General features: G+C 38.7%; 1 protein-coding gene across 2 annotated transcripts in view; it reads right to left on the bottom strand.

Moving 5' to 3' along the window:
• Dennd4c (DENN domain containing 4C) overlaps positions 1-22,436 on the bottom strand; it is a 103,344-nt gene that overhangs the window by 34,989 nt on the left and 45,919 nt on the right. For both annotated transcript variants that reach the window (XM_021649767.2, XM_021649768.2), the window contains exons 10-18: positions 18,596-18,771; positions 15,905-16,005; positions 14,648-14,866; positions 9,896-10,041; positions 8,975-9,010; positions 8,752-8,882; positions 6,702-6,834; positions 3,026-3,232; positions 468-596 (exon numbers count right to left, since the gene is read on the bottom strand). In XM_021649767.2, the coding sequence (XP_021505442.1) occupies positions 468-596; positions 3,026-3,232; positions 6,702-6,834; positions 8,752-8,882; positions 8,975-9,010; positions 9,896-10,041; positions 14,648-14,866; positions 15,905-16,005; positions 18,596-18,771 (1,278 nt within the window). The remainder of the gene's footprint in view (positions 1-467; positions 597-3,025; positions 3,233-6,701; positions 6,835-8,751; positions 8,883-8,974; positions 9,011-9,895; positions 10,042-14,647; positions 14,867-15,904; positions 16,006-18,595; positions 18,772-22,436) is intronic.

Here is a 22,436-nt window from a genome sequence, read left to right as displayed (position 1 = left end):
AAATAAAAAATGAAACTCTTGTCACAATAACCCAGGAAACCTTGAAGACATTATGGTAGGTGGAACAGGTGGATCTCATGATCTTGCCTTTCACACAGAATCAGAAGCAGTGACGTGCAGAGGGCAGGGGCTAGGGGGCAGTAAGGAGATGTTGCTCCGCTGTTGGACAGGGGTAAATGTGAGAGAGATCTGTTCAACATGGCAACTCAAGTTCATGACAATGGATTCTGAAAATTGCTAAGAGTAGATTTTAAGTATTCTCACCACAAAAATTAGTACATAAGGTAATATTTAATTAGCTTAATGAAGCCATTCTAAAATATATACAAGTTTCAAAATAGGTTGTATATAATATATACAATTTCTGTCAATGAAGACGGGAGAATAACTTCCCCTTAGCTGAAGTTTAACGAATAATAATATTTTCTGAAAAATATACTGCCATGCCTAATATTACTGAATCTTACCTTATTATAATAGCCATATGTAATAGCATTTGGTTTTATCCTAGCAGTTTTCATTTCGAATAAGACTCTCACTGCTAAAACAGGATGAACCCAAAGTCCACAAAGCTGCATCACTACACGATAGCACACCTAACAAGAGGAACAAACATCATTAGCGTGTTAGTTTACTTGAGCCTTACAGAGATTTTAAGAAGACTCTACTCAACCAGGTATGGCGGACACACGGGCGACAAGAGGCAGGAGGACCAGGAGGTCAAGGCCACCATACGCAGTGACTTCCAGGTTAGCCTGGGCTACAAAATGCTTATCTAAGGAAACAAACAAACATAACAACACACCCTACCGACCTAACAGAAATAATCAACAGTACCAGATCTTTCACACACAGTTCATCTGTTTGAGAAAATAAATCTATATAAGGAAAAGTATTGTTTTCCATAATATGAAATGCTGTTCTTCACAATGTGAAAAAAGAATTCCTTTCTAAAACCAAATATGGTTAAAATACCTTTTACCCCAATCAGCATGTCCTACATTTTACGCTAAAGGAACCACAGGTTGAGATGCCCTGTTAAACACATGGGACTTAACTGATATAAAGAATGACGGAGGCATAGGAAGGTATGCCAGGAACAGAGCCCTTTGGCCAGCTCGTGTAAAGCCCTAAATTCAATCCCTAGAAGCACCTCCCTAATAAACAAATAAATAAATAGGAAAGGAAGGAATGCAGAAAATTAAATGCAATGCAATATTATTAGCAAAGACATTTTTTATTTTAAAATCTAATCTGGCTTGAGTGTCATCTGTAACTATTTTAACACCAAAATTAACTTCCAGGCCAGGTATAGCAGCTCACACCATTAGTCCCAGCACTGGCAGGGACAGAGGCAGGCAACTGTTGAATTCAAGGCTAGTCTGATCTACATAATGAGATCCAGCTAACCAGGGCTACATCGTGAAACACTATATTAAAGAAAAGGAAAAGCCAGGCAGTGGTGGCACACAACTTTAGTCACAGCATTTGGGAGGCAGAGGCCAGCCTCATCTACAGAGCAAGTTCCAGGACAGCCAGGGCTACACAGAGAAATCCTGTCTCAAAAAACAAAAACAAGCAAACAAACAAACAAACTTTCAAAGTGGAAGGGGCAGAAAGAAAAGCTAAGGAAGTGCTCTCAGTTTCCCCAAGACACAGCGGGATATTAATACTTAAGGTAGATCCGAGGCTTGACAGAGAGAATGCATAATGGCATCTAGCATATCATTTACTGAATGCTGACTGTAAGAGAGGCTCGATGTATCTATCAGTTGATCTAACCTCACTTAAGTCAACCTTACGAAGAAATCTATTATTATCTATAGGAGTAGTTTCCAGCGGCAATAACTGCCATAATTATAAATGGGAGAGAAAGATATACTGGCCTCTAGCGGGCAGGAGTCAGCAATGCTGCTAAATATGCTACTATGCACAGGATGCACACACACAGACAATAATTCCGTGCGTCAGAAGTCAACAATGCCAATGTTGAAAAATGAGGAGCTACATTTTTAGATAAATAATCTGAAAAAGTTCATGTGATTTACCTACTTAGAGCAATATACTAAGAACACCTGCAAGTCTTTTACCTCTGTTCCTTAACAAGGTTATTATAAGAACAAAATAAAATTACTATTACATCCTGTGTAAGTAAGAGTGTCTTTGCTTCATTCCAAAGTAACAGTTTACAGCATCTCACAAAGTCACCCAGCCTGGTCTTAAAAGGGTGATCCTCCTGCCTCAGCCTCCCAAGCACTGCTATACAGGCATGTACAACCACCCCCAAGCAAAGCAGTGATTTTGTTGTTTTGTTTTGTTTTTGTTTGTTTGTTTAGCAGGGTCTCATCAGGTAGGTTTGGCTGACCTTGAACTTACTATGTAGATGATGTAGTGCTGGGATTTAAGGTGTGTACACTGCCATACCTAGCCAAAGCAATACCTTTTAATACACAAACAAACAATATATACTAGCACCATGAAACAACATGATGCTTTTTGCATACCTGCTTCATGAAAATGACTGAGCATGCTTTAAAATGACTAAAAGCTAACTTTTTGCTTGTTTTTCAAGACAGTTTCTCTGTGTAACAGTCCTGGCTGTCCTGGAACCTCCCTTGTAGACCAGTCTGCCCTTGAACTTACAGAGAGCCACCTACCTCTGCCTCTTAAATGCTGGGATTAAATGCTGGGATTAAACGCATTAGCTACCACACCCAGCAGACTAAGCTAAATTAACTAATGAAATTTCCTACTTTCCTTTTTGTTTTTTTATTTTGTTTTGTTTTATTATTTTTAAGATAGGTGTTGCTCTGTAGGCCAGGGTACAGGCAATCTCTTGCCTCAGCCTCAGTGCTAGGATAATAATCATTAGTCACCATGACTGGCAAGACCCAAACACTTCACAACATACACAGGCATGGGCTAGGGACACGGCTCCCTTGCCAAACACAAGCAAGGCCTTGGATTCATCCCCTGAGCTGCAGCTGCAACAAAAAGGTAGCAATACCCATTGTCTTGTACTTGCCTCATCTAGTGGATCCACGTCTGTCTTCCTCATCTTAATAAGCACATCGTACGCCTGCTGGAGGGCTCGGACCTTAGGATGAGAAACTCTAACATAGGCTGGGAGACAGATAAACCACAAACTGTAACAATGACTGAAGAGACACTTGGCCCATTGTGGTGGATTCATATAACATCTCTTTGCCAACTTATGAGCTGTTTTTATCTCCTATAAAGAAAATAAAGATCACTGTATTCATTAAAATTCATTACAGTAACTGAAGAAAAAATTTTAAAGGGAATTTTTTTATTTTTCTTTATCATTTATTTACTTATTTTTTGGAGATAGAGTTTCTCTGTGTAGCCTCAGCTGCTCTGAACTCAATTTGTAGACCAGGCTGTCCTGGAACTCACAGAGCCCGCCTGTCTCTGCTGGGATTACAGGAGTGCGCCACCATACCCAGCTGGAAATACTCAATGTAAACTTAAACTTTAAAAATTAAAGATTTTACAGTCTTAAATTTGTGCCACATGGTTCCAAGAACTTTGGTTTATAGCCCAGCAGCTGCTGCTGCTTCCTCTTGCTCCTCTTTTGGTTAATATAGTTACTTATTTTATTTTTCTCTCTTATATTATATCCTGACCCAGTTCCCCCACCACTCCTCCCACACCCTCCCCCCACCTCCCTCTTCCTCAAATCCACTCCTCCTCCATTTCCATTAAAAAAAAAAAGAGCAACCTTCCCAGGGTATCCACCAACATGGCCTAACAAGTTACAGTAAGACTAGGCATAAACCTTCCTATCAAGGCTGGATGAAGCAGCCCAGTAGAAGGAAAAGGGTCCCAAGTGGAGGCAAAAGTCTAAGGCACCCCCACAGCCATTGTTGAGAGTCCCTCAAGAACACCAAGCTATACAACCATAAGATGTATGCAGAGGACATAGCTCAGACCCATGCAGGACCCCTGACTATAGCTTCAGTTTCTGTCAGCCCCTATGATTCCTGCTTAGTTGATTCTGTGGGTTGTGTTCTCCTAGTGTCCTCTAACCCCTGGCTCCTACAGTCCTTCCTCCCCCTCTTCTGTGGGGTTCCCCTGGCTCCACCTAGTTTGGCCTTGGGTCTTTGCCAAGTTCACAATGGCCGAAGGGCAGTCAAAATCGGACATGTAAAGATTCCAAGGTGTTTCACTACTCACTGCGCTCTATCACATGACAAATGATACCCAATTGCATCACAAATGCCAAGAGGCACTGCCTGAAATGCCTTTATTGTTATTAGGAATACAGTGTTTTTACAACACATGTAGTTCCTTCTTTTTATAAAAACATAATGACTCAACTATAGAAAAACAGATTTAATATTTCTCTATCATTGTTCCTCAGTATGTAAACATCAAATAAAGGTATTCTGTGATGTGTGTTCATATTTGTATGTGTGCGCAGGCACGTGGAGGTCAGAGGTAAGCTCAAGTGTCACTCCTCACGTGATTATTCACCCTACTTTGGTAGGTCCTACTGGCCAGGACCTCTCTGATTAGACAAGGCTGGCTGACCAGCAAGCCCTAGGGATCTCTTTGAGTCTTTGCCTCCTCAATACTGAGGTTACAAGTGTACACCACCTCACCTGGCTCTTTTATGTGGGCTCTGAGGCCAGCAACAAAGTCCTCATGCTTGTAGGCCGAGCACTTTACTGACTGAACTATATCCAGTTTTATTTTTGGACTGTATTGTATCACAATGTTTTACTTTTTAAATTTTTGTATGGGCTACTGACTTGAATTTCACTTAAAAAACAGCCATTAAGTGACTTTGTTGGTTTACAATTAGAACAGAATTTCCAATAACTTCTGGACTGGTCCTACACATACTTCTGTTATCTTGTGCTATGTGTTTACACAAAGTGGCATTTTCACCACTGAAGTATAGAATCAAAGGACTGACCAACTCTGAAAAGGACTGAATACGCTGTATATCCTGCAACATGTCCACAGCTCATGTGCAGGGGTCAGAGGGCAACTCTGTGGAGTCATTCTTTCCTTCTGCCTTTTGACGGGCTCCGGGATGAGCTCAGGTCGCCAGGCTTGTACACCAGGTACTACCTTCTTTTCTGCAGGCCACCTCTACTCAGAAGAAAAAATATTTCCTCCTTCCTCTTTCTACTAACAAGGGTTATTTTTGCAAAGATTTCCACTTAATTCTCCCTTCTGGGTTTACTGTTTACATGGATTCTCTAAATGAGAAGTTCTTTAAAAACAACTGGTCCAAGACTAGACACCGTGGTTTATAACTGTGATCACAATTCCCACGAGGCCAAGGCAAAAAAAAAAATTGCCACCATTTCAGTTCATTCTGAGGAACTTGAAAGTACAAGTGTATAAAGAACATTATTTTAATGCATTTCAGAATAGCTAAATAGTTTCTTCCTAAAACAGGTGCTGCAATCACGTAAGATGTCTAAGTTGTCCTATATTAACTCCCTTTGATGTAGTATGTGTAATACTGTTCTGTAATAAGACACAAAGAAAATACAAATCAAAGCTACACTGAAGTATCTATCACTTCATATTTACCAGATGGCAGTAGTTTTAAAAGGGTAGATGGTAAGCACTGAAAAGGATTGTAATATCAGAACCCTTACACAATATTAAGGGAAATGTAAAATGGGGCAGCCATTCTGGAAAATAGCTTAGCATTTCCTCAAGATATTAAACAGAGAATTACCATATAATAAATATAACAGCCCTATTTCTAGGTAAAAGGAAAGACATGAAAGCATAATCCACTTGGCACCTGCACACAATGCTTATACCAACATTATCCATAGTAGCCACAAGTAAGAACTGCTGTGTGCCTATGTGCAGATAAACTACTACTACTCTATGCATGCAATTCAGTCAAGACTGAGCACTAACGAATGCTAGAGGACTGATACATCTTGAAAAGATTATACTAAGCTAAGACAACCACAAAACAATAAAACTACATTACCCTACTTATAGGAAATGCCTAAAATATGGCATCTGTAGAGAGAGAAAACAGATTAGTGGTTGCAGAGGTTTGTGGGGAAAAGGCTGTGGGGACTAAAAGAAGGATGTGGGGTTTTCTTCTAGAGTTATTTGTATCTCTAAAAGTAAATGAGGTGGAGGCTGCACAATCCTGAGAACACATTAAAAGTCTCGGAGTAGAAAAAAAAACCTACTGAATTACATAACACTTTAGGTGGGTAAAAAGTAAATTCATATACTTTTGTGTGGTATATGAATTCAATCACACTAAAGTTATACTGAGGTTAAAGGTATATGCCACCACTACCGGTTAAATTATATACTTTTTACTTTATTTCTTTTAATATCTGAGGTAGGATCCTCACTATGTAGCACTGGCTGCCCCAAAACTCACTTTATAGACCAGGCTGGCCTCAAACTCATAGTAATCTTCTTGTCTTTGCTTCCTGAGTGCTGGGATTAAAAGCGTGTGCCACCATGTCTAGAAAACTTACACTTTTCTTAAGGTGTGTTTGATTCTCAAGACTTCTCTTAAGTAATAATGAGTGCTTTAAACTTCAGCTTTAATATCAAGTCAGGTACAAGAAATACAGGTTATACTCATGTCAACCACAGCAGGCCTTCAAAGGATTCCTAAGGACTCTATACTACAAGCTGCATTTTCAATGAACACAGTTACATAAAGAGTATCTGACCTGTTTAGTTCTTTTAGCCATGAGAGCAGGACTGTTTGTAATGCTATTCCCAGGAGGATGTCTACTGAAGCACAGTTTCGGCTCCTGTGGGCTGTCAAAAAGCTTAAGATCCAATCTTGGAAAACATGTATAACTAAAATAGAAAGCAAAAATAAAACTTCTGATTTAAAATCCATCAAATTCAACTACTCAGTATTTAGGTATAAATTTCTAAACCTCCTTTGTTTCAAAGTAGGAGAAACTCTAGCTGCTACAACCTATATATTTTTAACCAGTTTCTAAAAATAAACAACCCTGACATCTTACTTAAAAAGAGGAATTCATAACTATTTAAATAAAATCCATATGTTCAAGAATAATTATATAATTTATAGAAATATATAACTATATAATTTTGTAATGAAGTTTTTCTTTAAGATATTAGTTTATACTAGCATTCAAAAGAAAAAATGCACTTTTTATTTTAGAAATGTAATGATTTAACCAATTCTTTGCACTGCTGGATATTATTCAGTTACTTCAAAATATAATTGTCTTTGTAAGTGTATCTATGTAAATATTTTTGCTTAATTTTTTAAAATGAATACTAAACCAGTGTTTCTCAAGAGAATTGGACGTATTCTAATCTGTAGCAGATGACTTCAAAAATGGGTATACCAACACACACATTCTAGCAGCACAGGATAGCTCAGCCTCATGAGGTAAGTCACAAAGCTGTTCAACAGTTTGCTGTGCATTTCTTTCTTTCTTTCTTTCTTTTTTTTTTTTTTGAGGCGGGGGCAGTTTCTCTGTGTAGCCCTGGCTGTACTGGACTCGCTTTGTAAACCAGGCTGCCCTCAAACTCACAGAGATCCATCTGCCTCTTGAGTGCTGAGATTACAGGTGTGTGCCACTGAGCCTGGCTACCAAGCCAGATACATTTGGTCTACATTTCTTTAAATGCTAAGAAAGCTGAGTATTTTTCATGTGACTGATTTTTATTCCTTGGCAACTGTCTACTGATTTATTCTGACAAATTTTCTTCAAAGAAAGGTTGTCTTACCTACTTGATTGTGCCTTATCTGTCAGAACCAAAAGCCTCACCTACACAAGTTAAGTCAAAGCAAAATTAAATTCACAGCAAGAAGGCAAACTAGCATTTGATTAAGATGCTCAGTTGCTGGCATAGCTCCAGGTTCACTTAGCCCTGCTGAAATCAGTTTCTTTACAAAGGTCCTCAATTGTTCCTTTGAAAATTATTGTAGAAATATAGCATATACATGTATGTATGTATATATGCCATGAGAGAGAGCGAGAGCGAGCGCACATAGACATGTGTCTGCAAAGACAGAGAGAACTATGAACAAGTCCACAAGAAACAAGGCGAATAAGAATAACTGCATACACTATGGTCATTAAAATATTAAATTCGATGGCATGGAAAAATGTTCAGACCATTAAAGGCAAACACAGGGTATAAAGAAAATGTGTAAGATGAACTTAGCTATATAATATACAGATATATTTAAACTTATTAATAAATCTGAGATTAGTACTAAAATTGTGTGCTCGATTTATTTTTAAGTTCATTAAACTATGTACCATGATTATTAATAAGGAAAACAAATTCATTATAATTTCAGCAAAGATTTTCATCCAAATCCTACTAGGTTTTCTTTAAACACAAAATGACTGCTCTACTTTCACATTTTCTCTATTTCACTAACTGAAGAATTTCACAGGATTAAAACTCTTAAAGTTAGTTAGTAGGGAATCTCAAAACAAAATAAAAAGAACAAAAAACCCAAACTCAAAACTTTTTCTTGAAAAATAAAATTCTGAAGATTAAAACATGGTGGAACACTTAAGCGAATATCAATGTCTGCCTTCCCTTCCAGGCCCTGTGTCCTTACACAGTACTGCCTGGTAGTAACACCACAGAATGTTGGTCTTAATTCACACTGAAAACTGCCTACACAAATTAAGAAGGTGTGCATCTCCTAATCACGGCAAAAACTAAATCAAACTACCTAAATTATGCCCAAGTAGCTCTGAAAAAAATTCATGCTACCTGTACTGAGGTGACAAGTTATTTCCATCATCAGGAGGTGGCTCAGGTGGCATTATAAATACAGTGTGCTCACTTTTCTGTGAATCATCTAGCTCTATCAATTTAGTGTCCTCTGCTGAATCCAAATCAACCTGAAAATAAATATATTCTCCAATTAATGTGCATATAAGCCATATCTAATTCTGAAACTCAACATTTCAACATAAGAAAAAAAAAATCATACCTTGTCTGTTTTCTCTACACCTTTATCGGGAAACAACTAGAAGAAGAAAAGAGAAACTCTTAGTGAAAACATCTACTGAATTCAACAGTTTTTTGAATTTTTAAATCCTGATTAAAAACAAAGAAGAAACTCGGGTCTGGAGAAAAGGCTCAGTGATTAAGAACACTGGCTAGACAAGCATTAAGATCTAAGTTCAGACCCAAGCACCCGTGGAGGTTGGCAGAGATGGGAAGACTGCTGGAGTTTGCTGCCAAATAGCCCAGCAGCAGGTGCAGTGACACACCCTATCAAAAAAAAGAAGGGTGTGGGGGTTAGAGAAGGGGTAACACATGCCTAAAATTACAGCACTTAGAGGATGGAGACAGGAGGAGTTCAAGTCATCTTTAGTACGTAGCAAGTTCAAAGCCAGCTGGCTCAAAAGAAACCTTGATCAATAACATAAAAAGTCTTACAAGATACTAGCAAAGTATTCTGAAAGACATTAAAGCAAGAAGACACAGTGCACCTCTACATATAAATTCATAGCTTTTAGATAATAAAACTAATTGTATCTTGTTCGTTTAAACTAAAACCAACAACAACAAGGGAGGGTGGGCTTGGGAGGGGAAGTGGGAGGGGACTACAGCTGGGATACAAAGTGAATAAACTAATTAATAAAAAATAATTAATTAAAAAAGACTTAGAAAGGTGGGAAACATTCTTAACAATTAACAAGCTCAGACAGAAAAGTAGTAGCAAGTAAATACCTCAGAGGAAAGATTCTACACACACACACACACACAAACACACACAGGGTCACACACCTGTCTATATCAGATTACTTTGAGCTAAAACAAAACAAAACAAACAAAAAAACCCTATTATTATAGAAGTTAAACCAAATGTTGTTTCTTAAAGTTGGCATACAAAACAAAATTTTACCTTCTCAATACAGTCATCAAAAAATGCCAATCCAGTATCTTTATCACTTACAAAACTGCATTCTTCAATGAAACGAATAAAAATCTGTGTTTTGGATAAATGAGTATAGAATTTTGTATAGGCACGGTCCCGACTTTTTAAAAAACCTAAAAAATAAAATAAAATAAAAAAACAGAATTGTAATAAAATTTAAAGAGGAACTAATATATCAAATATTACTTCACACCCATATGTATTATATTCTCTTTACACAAATCCACATTTCTGGGAATTTCTAACAATCACGTACAGCTCTTGCTCTCTGACTCAAGAAAACCCCGATAGTAATCTCTTCACTAAATTATAAATCTAAGGGACCTTAACCCAGTGTCCTCAGAAAGACAGAAACTCTTCTCTGGCTGGGCATGGCGGCGCATGCCTTGAATCCCAGCACTCAGAAAGCAGAGGCAAGTCAAACTCTGAGTTCTGAGTTCAGGCTTAGCATGGTGTACAAGGCAAGCTCCCAGACAGTCAGATCCACACAGAAACCATATAGAAAACAAACAAAAATTCTGAGACTCTACAACTCTTAAATCAATGGCTAACGTATATTTAAACAGTCAGTTTTCTTCCTCTGCTATGAGACCATCATCTGTGCAGGTACAGTTTAACCACCTGGCTAGCAGTCCACTATTTGACTGCAGTCAGGGGCCTCTCCTTCAGTGACTAGAGGTCGGAACTTGTCAGTCTCTTCACTGCTACCATCACCATCCCTTATCATGACTGTAGAGATCAAGTGTCACATGAAGTAGCTCGTGTCTTGAGGCCTACTCCACAGCTGATGGGACTACTGAGAGGGGACTGGATCATTCACCAATGGGCTAATCCACTTAGTTCATATTAAATGAAGTATTAGCAGGTAGGTCCACTGGAGGAAGCAGGTGACGAGGGTAGCTCTGGATGGATCTTGCCCCAAGGGCCCTTTCCTATCGTTCCCCATGCTTCCTAACTGTCAAGAGGTGCAGAGTTTTTTCTTAGCAAGGCTCTTCCACAGAAGTCCTGCCTTACCAAAGGCCCATTAGTTGTTTTTCTTCGGGCATGTTTGATGAAAAAGTAACTGACATGCACAAACCATGAAACATGCAGGGCTCTAAAGACCATAGTTCTTAATGATCCCACTGTTTATCCCACTCATACTTTCCTTGCTGGCTTTCAATATAACTACTAATCTTTAATTTCCACATCACTCCCAGATCACTATCTGTTTGGTTTGCTTCTATAAAAGTAAATTACTACTACAAGCCCTTTTTATTTGGCTTTGGTTTTGGTGAGAGTAGCAGACAAAGAAGGTGAGGAAATAGGCTTAACGAAACCACCAATATACCAACCCTTGTGTGTACCACGTGTGCAGGTATCCTAGGAAGCCAGAAGAAGACACTGAACCCCTGGAACTGGAGTTCAAGGCGTTGTGAGCTGTCCAACATGGTGCTGGAAACCAAACTTAGGTTTTCTACAAGAGCAGTTTCCTTTTTTTTTTAAGATTTATTTATTTGTTTGTTTATTTATTTATTTATTTCGCAGTGTTCTGTCTGTATGCAGAACTTCATGCCAGAAGAGGGCACCAGATCTCATTATAGATGACTGTGAGCAACCATGTGGTTGCTGGGAATTGAACTCAGAACCTCTAGAAGAGCAGCTAGTGCTCTTAACCTCTGAAACAGGTTTCAGCCCACAGTTTGCTCTCTTAATTGCCAGCCATCTTTTTATTTTAGAGACAAGATTCTCACTTTGTAGCACTGGCTGACCTAGAGCTTTCTATATGGACCAGGCTGCCCTTGAACTCAGAGATTTGCCTCTCCCTGCCTCTTGAACACTGGGATTAAAGGAACGTACCATCAAGCCCGGCCAATTTATTCTTAAAGTCTGAAATTTTATCTATCTCAACTAGTCCTCCATAACTTAACACCATTTAAAATATGGGTTTTAGACCACTTTTCTCTGGGTTTTTTTTTTTATGCCTTAGGGCATTCATCATGCTTTATTACTCATCCTTTCCCACCCTCTTAATCAACAGATAAATTATTAGATAAAATAGAAGCAAATTATGGGGGAAAGTGGACATAGAAGGAGGAGAAGATGAGGAGGGAAGGAGAAAAAGAGCCAGAGACGAAGAGGGGAGACAGGGAAAAGGGGAGACAAAGGAAAGGGGAAGGAGAGTGGGCAGCATTTAGTTGTTATGTATCAAAATTACTGAACTTACACTTTAATAACCAAGCTTCCAGAACCATACTGTTTATCTCAAACTGTAATCATGGGTGGTAATATACCACCTTAAATGCAACTAATAGAACCATACTCTAGGTTATACACTACATACTGCATTTCAAAGACAATACAATAAAATAAGGAATGTAAGGTTATTTTATTAATAATATACATTTTTAATTTTATGTTGAAATGATACTGTTTCAAACATGTTAGAGGATATATAGTTACAATTAGTTTTCTTAGTTGTTGAACTTTAATGTGGCTACTAGAAATTAAAAATTGTATGTGTAGCACACATGGTATTTCTACTAGGCAGAGTGGCTCTTGATACAAAAGTTTCCAGGAAAGAGATGAGATGAAAATGTTGAGTAACAACATAATGATAAAGCAGCTCATATATGCAAATCTAAAAAATTCTATAACAACTGTTATTGAAGAAATGATAGCCTATTTGCACTGTACTTTAAATGAAATGGAGGGGAAGGGAATGAATGGATGGGACAAGCAAAACTGCTGCAGTTAAATGACAGCTATGTGAGGGACAGCATATGCATTTTAATTGCACAAAGTTAAGCCAAAGTTACTCTCTGATTCCTATCCAGTCTTCACTTTGTTATGTCTTCAGAAAAAGCCTCTTTGCAAGTTAGCACTCTCATGTAATCAACACACTGCTCAGAATTTGCAGTACTCTGTTGTCTATTTTGTGCATTCCCTAGAACAAATGCTGTACTGTTTATATAAAACCTCAGGTCAATGTGACTCTCAGAGAAAGACAGGAGAGAGTATATTAGTTAATCAGCCACCACTGTCCACAGAAGTCAATATTCTAGACTGTCATTTAAGGCTATCAGTAACCTGAATACAATATTAATTTGATTTTCAATTTAACCTTTTAACATTTAATTTGGGGGGAAGGGATACAAACAAACTATTTTGAGTTGGACTGTATTACTTCCCTTTAAAAAAAAAATCTCATATGCTAATGTCCTAACCCCTATTACTTCAAATATGACACTATTTGGAAACAAAGTCTTTAAAATCAATTAGAAGTCATTGGATGGGCCCTGCTCTGATAGAATTTGTGTCTTGTGGAAGAAATTTAAACCCAAAGTGGTGAAAAACAGCAAACTGCAGACCAAGAAGAAAGGCCTCAAAAGAAACCTTCACCTCAGTCTAGCTACCAAACTGTCAAAACATAAACTAGCCTCTGGCACTTTCCTATTGCAGCTCAGAAAGCTGCTCTGCAGGTCTGTGGTGGCTCAGAGGTTTCTTCCATTTCATCACCAACAGTGGTACTAGCTACTACCATACAAACTTTTACTAGTTGGTTTCCGCAGATTCTTATGCAATCTGCACAATAACACTCTCATGGAGAAAGGAGAGCTCTATTAAATCTTTTTTTTTTTTTAAGATTTATGTATTAATTACGCATAGTCTTCTGCCTGCATGTATGCCTGCAGGCCAAAAGAAAGTACCAGATCTCATTTTAGATGGCTGTGGGCCACCATGTGGTTGCTGAGACTTGAACTCAGGACCTCTAGAAGAACAGCTAGTTCTCTTAACCTCTGAGCCATCTCTCTAGCCCCTTTATTAAGTCTTTATAAAGAAATTCTAACTTTGATGTGACTTTTTGTTTGTTTAGTTTTTTGAGACAGCTCAGATGTGACTTTTAATTCTTATGGGTTACTACAAAACATTCTTTTTTATAATGAAGTCTTCCAAAATTACCCATTTGAATGAATGCTCCAGCTGGGAATAGTGCCACATGCCTTTAATCCCAGCACTAGGGAGGCAGAGACAGGTGGATCTCTGAGTTCAAGGCCAGACTGGTCTACAGAGTGAGTTCCAGGACAGCCAGGGCTACACAGAGAAACCCTGCCTCAAAAAAGAAACAAAAGGAAGGAAGGAAGGAAAAAAGGTAGGTAAGCAAGCAAGCTTCCTTTTTTGTGAGTTCTTAAAACATCAGAATCTTTGTACAAAATCCCTTTCCTTGAATATATGTTCCATCTTCATAACATAAAGATGCCTCCTATTCAATATCCCACAGAGACACCCTAAAAACTAGTCAGACTCAGCTCAGTATCAGAAGACTAAGTATGTAACTGGTCAGTCCTCCTGAAAGCATGGATTCTAAAAGCAAAGGAAAAATACAGGTCTTAGGAGTTGTTTTGAAAAAGCAAATGCCAAGTAAAACTCCAGAACCAACTTTTTATATGAATACTCATGTAGGTAGAAGGTCAAACAACTACAGCAGCCCCAATAACAATCAAAATGCAACCACTGAAACAATGCATGTTTCCTCCAGGAACAAAGTTACAGTTTTTCAAAATGAATAAAATGGTTTTGGTCTGTAAAATAACTGTTGAGAGGTCTTTTACAGAATCAGAAATTTTTTTATATTTGAACATGAATTTCTGTGGTATTGGAAAACGCATTTAAGTAGCAACACCAAATAGAAATACCTTTGACTTTACTGAGGGCGACTATGATCCCACTGACACTCACCCTGTCGATCAAACAGTGAATCCACAGCTGTGGCTTTATTTGAAGGAGCTTCCGTTATCGGTCTGAGATATGACCTATACCCTTTTAAAATAGATGCCATAAATCGCAAAAATGTCTCCTGAATTTCCATCTCAAGTTGTGTCATCTTTTTTTGCCAAGAGAAATCTGCTTCAATTGGAGTCATCTCAATTGCTAAATTTTCCTGAGTTTTTCGGTGAACTGACAAAGGAAGTAAAAATAAAAAGGCATTAATATAATATAATTAAATATATAATAAATATATATATTAATATAGTTAAATATTTATATAATGATTGAACGATAAGAAAATAGTCAAAATAAGACCCACAACTATTTTTTTCTCTTTCTTTTCCCTTCTTTTCTTTCTTTCTTTCCTTCCTTCCTTTCTTTCTTTTTTGAGGCAGTCTTGCTATATTCTAGCCATGTAATGCAGGCTGGCTTCATGTTCAATATCTTGCTATCTCAGCATCCCCTAAGTATTGGGGTTACTGAGCTACATAGCAGGTTTGGAACCAGCCCTAGGATAAACATGAGCTCCAATCTCAAAAGTCCTAAACAACCAACCAGTCAGGTGAGGCGAGGCTTGCAGCTTGGAGCAGAGGGCTTGCCTAGCCCCGGGTCCAGTTCCTGGCACTACACACTGGACACGTACCCCGCATATGTAACCCTCACATCTGGGAGGTGGAGACAAAAGGCTCAGGAGTTTGAAGTCACCTTCAGCTCTCAGGACAGAGGGTGGCGTGGAGGGCAAGGCACAGAGACTATGCTTTAAAAATTTAATTAGTCATTCATTCTTTGTTATGTAAAAACTCATTAAGCAGAACAAAACACGTTTAAATAAACAATTACCTTATTTTAATTACTTTATCTTACTCTCCCATTTACAACACTTTTGTAGGAAAGAGGCAGAAACAAGAAGTCACAAGTTTCAGGCCAATTGAAGCTATCTAGCAAAAACACTGTCTCAAAACACAAAATGGGGCTAGAGAATGGGTCCGTGGTTAAGAATGTATGCTGTTCTTACATAAGACCAACCACCCATACTGGGCAGCTTATAGCTCCTAGGGATCTGACACTCCCTTCTGGGCTCCACGGGTCCGTACAGAAACATCCACATGGCCCCCTCAACACACACATACACATTATTAGAAATAAAATGCTAAAAAGAAAGGGAGACAGACCAAGACACAATTCCCATTTGGGTTTGTGGCTGACGACCACCTCCTCCTCACTCACCAGAGCAGAGCTGAGGATACAGTCTCCTCAGGGTGCCAAGCAGGCTCTTGCACGGCTTTTTGGGAAGCTGCTTCCAGTTTATGTTCTTTTTTTCATCAGCTCTATCAAATCAGAGTTAAGAAAATGGAGTATTTATAACTGGTTTGTACTTATGTCAAAGTTAAAAAAAAAAAAGGACTTTTTTTCGTGTGCTGAAGACTGATACACATGGGGGGACGGTGCCTTTAAGGTGCTTCTCTTTTCTTTTCAATTGACTTACTCAGTGTGGTGCCTCAATCTAAGCTCCAACAGGCTGCACCATCACAGTAAATAGGACGACACTGACTTGTTCAAAAGTTATGTTTAAACATTGGAATATTTTACGGTTAAATCAACTGACTTGAGACACTAGCCTATTGGCAGAACTCTAAAATACTATATGCCCAAACCAAGAACTGGATGGAATTTAGCAAAGAATTAAATTACACATTATTTATTGCATTCCTTACAGAGGTGTTAGAGAAAAATCAAATACAACATTATTTAACATAATCTATGACCATAAAAGCATTAAAAAAAAAAATCTAAAGACACAGATAAAGGCTAAATAAAAGTTAAATTTTTCAAAATTTTATAATCAAAAAATATAAAATACAACAGACAACTGCTTTGAAAAATGCTTTTTTACAGGTCAGCATGTATGTAACAGACCTTCTTTTAATCTTATAGCTTAGTCTTAAATCTTCAACAACTGGAAACCTAGAGAAACCCCAGAGCCTTATCTGACCTAAGGATTAATTAACAGAGCCGTGGATTTTACAGGCCTTCGTTTTGGTCACAATCAACTAGGAGGATAGAATGAAGACAAAACTAAGATTCGGTAATGTTGGCTTAGCTTAGATCCCAACTGGGAAGAAGGGATTCCTCCCTTCAGGTACTATATACAGTCCAACCAAGTATTACCAGCATGAGCCAAGAAACAACAAGCAGAGATTAACTCCAAATACCCCCTGGCTGGTGATGCTGCCAGCACGGAAGCGAATACGGTGTCCTCCCTGGAAAGGTAACTGACTAAAAGGGCTGTAAGCATCTGAGAACAATGGCACATATCTGTGACTTAGGAAGAAAAAGCAAAAGGACCACCCCAAGTTTAAGGACAGTCTGGTCTATAGCAAGTTCAGGCCAGCCAGCGACACAAAGTAAGATCTTATAAATAAATGACAAATCAACTATGAAACTGTCATATGTTAAAATTGATAGCATGTCACATTTAACTCTGATCAAGCAATCTCACTTGATGTAATTACATAGTATCTATTTTAGTGCTACCTTTTAAATCCCCAAATAAACAGTGACAATCTTATTTGGATTATCATCAGTTTATAATCTGGCTTTAACATTTATTATCTATCCGACTTTGAAAAATAATCAGTTTGAAAGTCTGTTACTCAAATTTTTTCTCTCCAAAAGCTAAAAGATAATGTTCCTAATGTACAGGAATTGCCATACATTTACATCCTATATAATATTATGTCTAATCCAAGAGAGACCATCAACTATAAAACTCTTATTTTCACAGCCATAAAAGACAGGATGTTGGACTTAATGTATGTACACACCTGTAACTCCAGCACTTGGGAAAGGATCAGTTCAAGATCATCCCTGGCTACCACGCCAGCTCAAGTTCATGGCCAGCCTGGGATACATAAGACTTTCGAAACAACAAATTCCAGAGCTACCTATCAGGCTGAGTGGTAGAGATCAGGCCTAACTTTCCAGACCCTGGGTTCAAGTCCCAGAATAGAGAGGAAAGAAATGTAGGAAATGAGGGAGGGAGAAAAGTTTGACTGAATTTATAAAGTGATTCATTACTTCCAAGTTGTCTATAAATCCAGATATAAATAATGAGCCACTATAGCCACAGTTTCAAAATAGAACAGACACATCTACTTCAGTATTATTTTAATTTTAAATTTTTGTGGGGTTATTTAAGGCAACGTCTCACTCTGTAGCTAAGGCTGACCTGGATCTCCCTATGTAGGCCAGGATGGTCTCCAATTCAGTGACCTTCCTGCTTTAACCTCACAAGTACTGGGTTTATAAACATAAACCACCACGCTTAGCTTTAATACCATTTCCTAAGCAAATGTTTTCTTCCTTTCATGCAACTTTTCTTTCAGTTCACATACATGTATCTTCCCAAACAACTGCACTGTAGTGACCGCAAGGGCTTAGAGAGAGGTCTCATGTAGTGTAGGCCAACTCCAAACTCACTATGTAGTAGAAGGTCCATGAATTTCTGCTCCTGCTGCCTCTGACCTGCGAGACAGAACTCACAGGCATATGCCACTACAGCTTCCATTCAGTACTGGGGCTTCAAGTGCTAAGCAAGCCCTCTACCAACTGAGCTACATCCCCAGACCCCTTTTTTCTTTCCTATTTTTTTTCCTTCTGCTTTTGTTTTTTTTTTTTTTTTTGAGACAGGGTTTCTCTGAGTAGTCCTGGCTGTCCTGGAACTCGCTCCGTAGACCAGGCTGGTCCTCATCCCAAGTGCTGGGATTAAAGGCGTGAGCACCACCACCAGCTCCTCCAATCGCTTTACCTACACATTTACTGCCAGTCCATCCAACTTATTTCTAGATGTTCCTAAATGGCTCTAATTTTACATGATGGAAAGTACCCATGGGAGACAAGAGAAGATGAATCACTTACACATATAACATGTTCGTATCCAGGTCAATGCAAACGACATCAGGTGGAGGGTCATGAAGATCAAAGTACCTTGAGTCCACTCCAACTATGAACGGTAAAGGTGCACTAAGCACCCCAGCCAGGGAGAGAGGGCAGAGGGGGATATATGGGCACTGCCACTGAAACGGAAAGATCATCTAGGGGGAAAGGTTTTAAAAATTAACCAAATTCAGATTTGCAATGACGATTATACAATTAACTATTACTGAAAGGGACCATTGAAAGCAATGCAATTTTTTTTAACTTTAAATTTAATTCCAAAAGTAAGTGACTACAAATACTACTGGATTAAAAATTTCAAGAATAATAATGATCATACCACATTAAAAATGCTAACAGCTCTTTACAAGTTCATTCTTCTGATACCTACACAAATCTTATGTTTTATTTCATGGAGAATGAAACTGCCCCAAGAATCATAAAGCAACTTATGTTTTTATAAACTTGGGCATTTTACCCCACTTATGAACCCTGAGCAAAATCAAACTAGGTGCACAAGAAGGCCAGTGGGAAGAGCAAACAAACGCGGAGCTGGAGTTAGGTATAGTATTTGCTTAGCAGGCTTAGGAACCTTAGGTTCTGTCATAAGTACCCTACTAAAAAATAAAATATAGTAATTAAAAATTAAGGAATTGGGCTGGAATCATGGCTCAGAGTTTAAGAGCACTGTCAGCTCTTCCAGAGGTCCTGAGTTCAAGTCCCAGCAACCACAGTGGCTCACAACCATCTGTAAAGAGATCTAGTGCCCTCTTCTGGCAAGCAGGCAGAACACTGTATACATAATAAATAAATCTTAAAAAGGAATTAAGGACTCTCAAGAGTCACCTGCAGATCTCAACAAAACATTTTCTACACTTCAAATAAACCTTTAAAATAATGCAACGTAAGTGAAGCTTGACCTCTTCAAATAGAGCTGATATTAAACATTCTCTAATAATGTCAAACAAATAAACAAAGGCCAGGCATTATTATAAGCCCAGCAATGGGGAAGCAGATCTCTATGGCTTGCTAGCCATCCAACACAGCCAGTGTGAGACTCTGTCTCCCTCCCCCCCAAAAAGAAAGAAAAGAAAAGAAGTGATCACACCAGAGAAGAATGACATCAGAGGTTTGTCTCTAGCCTAAACACACACGCGAGAGCGCGCATGCATGCATGCATACATGCATACACACATCCACATAAGCACATGAACACGCACAAGCAAACAAGTACACAAAAAATAAAGTTTCAATTTAAAAATTACCATCTTAATGTGTTTTGTTTGTCTATTTTTGTTTCTGTTTTTAAAAGAAGCTTCTAATAGAGAAAATATCTCTATTAGTCAGAGGCTAGAAAGCTGGCCTAGGAGTTGAGAGCACTGGCTGCTCGTACAGAGGCCCTGGGCTCAGTTTCTGGAAACGACAATCAGTGGCTCACAACCTTCTCTAACTCCAGCTCCAGGGGGCCCGATGCCCTCCTCCGGCCTCCACAAAATGAGCCCATGCATACACAGACGTAAACACATAAAACAAACAAATTAATCTTAAAAAAAAAAAAAAACCTAAAACATTCTTTTGGTTCACATACTGTTACTTTCCCAACCAATTGTACCATAGTGACTACAAAGCCTCATTCAAAAATATGTTTTTATATGGGCCGGAGCATTACATAGCACAGGCGGCTTCAAACTCACTATCTAGTAGAGTGACCATGAGCTTCCTCCTGCCTCTGCTACTGAAAGGGTTAGACTAACTTTGTAACCTATATGTCTTCTAAAGCCTATAGTTTTGAGTTTTAGGTCCAGGTTAAGCTAAAGCCTCTTAGTACCTTTCCAGAGAGTGAAGAAATGTGACCCTATCCGTAAGGACAGATATAAAAAAGGGGGCAAGCAAGCAATGACCTTCACTCAGCAAAAGAAGGACCAGACCCTTGTCCTTGAGATAGCGTTTCTTAGCAACGAACCTAGACTTCTTCTGAGTAGCTTTTGACCTCCAGCCAAGAGCCCGCAGCCCTAATCTTCAAGGATGAGCTAACCACCCCCACCTTCAATTGCAGCTGCATCCACACTTGGCAGGACTGGCCAAGCTTGAACACCTAAGACTAACCAATTATCTTACTTTATAACTTCCTCATCTAATCCTAGATTGCCAAAACTGCAACTTCAAATTTCCCGCAAATTTTCTTTTAAAAACCTAAAGGCCTTTGTCTCCCGGTGCCACTCTTTGCTGACCGGCAGGGTTGACCCCATTGGACAATGGTTAATAAACCTCTTGCTTTTGCAACCAGTCTTGGTCTGGGGGAGTTTCTGGGAAGGGCGCGATTGAACTCCTGAGCTGTGAGACCTCAGGTCTTACACTACCTGAATGCCCAATGTCAGCTACAACTGTAACCAATGATGACCTTTTGCTCTAAGGTAAAATCATTACTTTGGTTCAATTTTTACCCTTACCCATCATCACCCACCTCAAAGAAATACGTAAAACACCACCCCTGCTAGGCATTACAGATTATTATTCAAGACTGGGGTTTCCGTATTCAAGAATTATATACTTAATAGATACATGAGCATTCATCAGATGCCAAGAACTCTTAGACAATGACACCTCAATATCAATAAAACAGACCCATGCCCTCCTAGCTTCTACTTTTTTCCAGGCTTCACAGCCTTCGTAACGAACTACTTAATTCTACTATTGTAAAGCAAGCAAGCAAGCAAACAAACAAAGACAGTAACAGGTAATGAGTGATTAAGAGGCCTATGTTCCAATAAAACTATTATTCATACAACTCCTGGCAGATGGGTACTGGCAGGCCAGATTTACCCAGTCTGTTGACACCTAGTCTGACAGGAAGAGGTAGAAAATAAACAGAAGACATAATAAAGTATATACTCTATTAGAAAGTAAATAATACTATTGGGGAAAAAAAGACCATGAACATGGTTCAAGTTCAGAGCACGATGTACTAATACAGGCAATGTGAGCCTCACAACCAAAGAGACAACTACCTGAAACACGAACAAGAGTGTTGCAGAAATATAGCAAGAAAGCAGAATGATTGGTCGTGGTAGCTCCCACCTGCCACCTTAGAATCCCAACACAGGATTCTAAGGCAGAAGAACTGCTAAAGTTTAGACCACCTGGTAAGTTCCAGGGCAACTTTGGCTGAGTCTTAAAAAACAAAAACAAAAAACACAGATGGCAGGATGGTTTAGCACTTAAGAGTGAGCACTGCTCTTACAGAGGACCTGAATTTAGTTCCAGGCACCATTATCTATTGGCTCACAACTTCCAGCTCCAGGGAATCCAATGCCCTCTTGTGGTCTCCACAGGTACCTGCACTCATGTATCCAGACACCCAGAAACACACACACACACACACACACACACACACACACACACACACACAGAGAAATAAATAGTAAAATAAAATAAACAAGGGCTAGAGAGATCACTTAGCAGGTAAAAACCACTTGCTGCACAATCATGAGAGCTGGAGTTCAGATCCCAGCACCACACAACAAGCCTGGTATTTATTTCATGAAGGCATGAAAATACACACACATACACACACACACACACACACACACATACACACACAGAGCTATACACACAGCAACAAAATATTCAGTATAATTTAACTTCTAAGCACAGTAACAAAGCATTACAGTGTTTCAAATAGAACTTGATTTTGTGATTTACCCAAGATCTAAGCATTTTTATTTTATCCTATTCACAATAAAGTCATACGTATAACTGGAGACAATAGTTAAAAGTTAAAATGAGAAATTAATCATGTGATAAATTTGTATAATTTAAAATA

The sequence above is a fragment of the Meriones unguiculatus genome, chromosome 12 (genome assembly GCF_030254825.1).
Source record: "Meriones unguiculatus strain TT.TT164.6M chromosome 12, Bangor_MerUng_6.1, whole genome shotgun sequence".
NCBI classification, from domain to species: domain Eukaryota; kingdom Metazoa; phylum Chordata; class Mammalia; order Rodentia; family Muridae; genus Meriones; species Meriones unguiculatus.
This window is presented reverse-complemented; position numbering and strand designations above follow the sequence as displayed.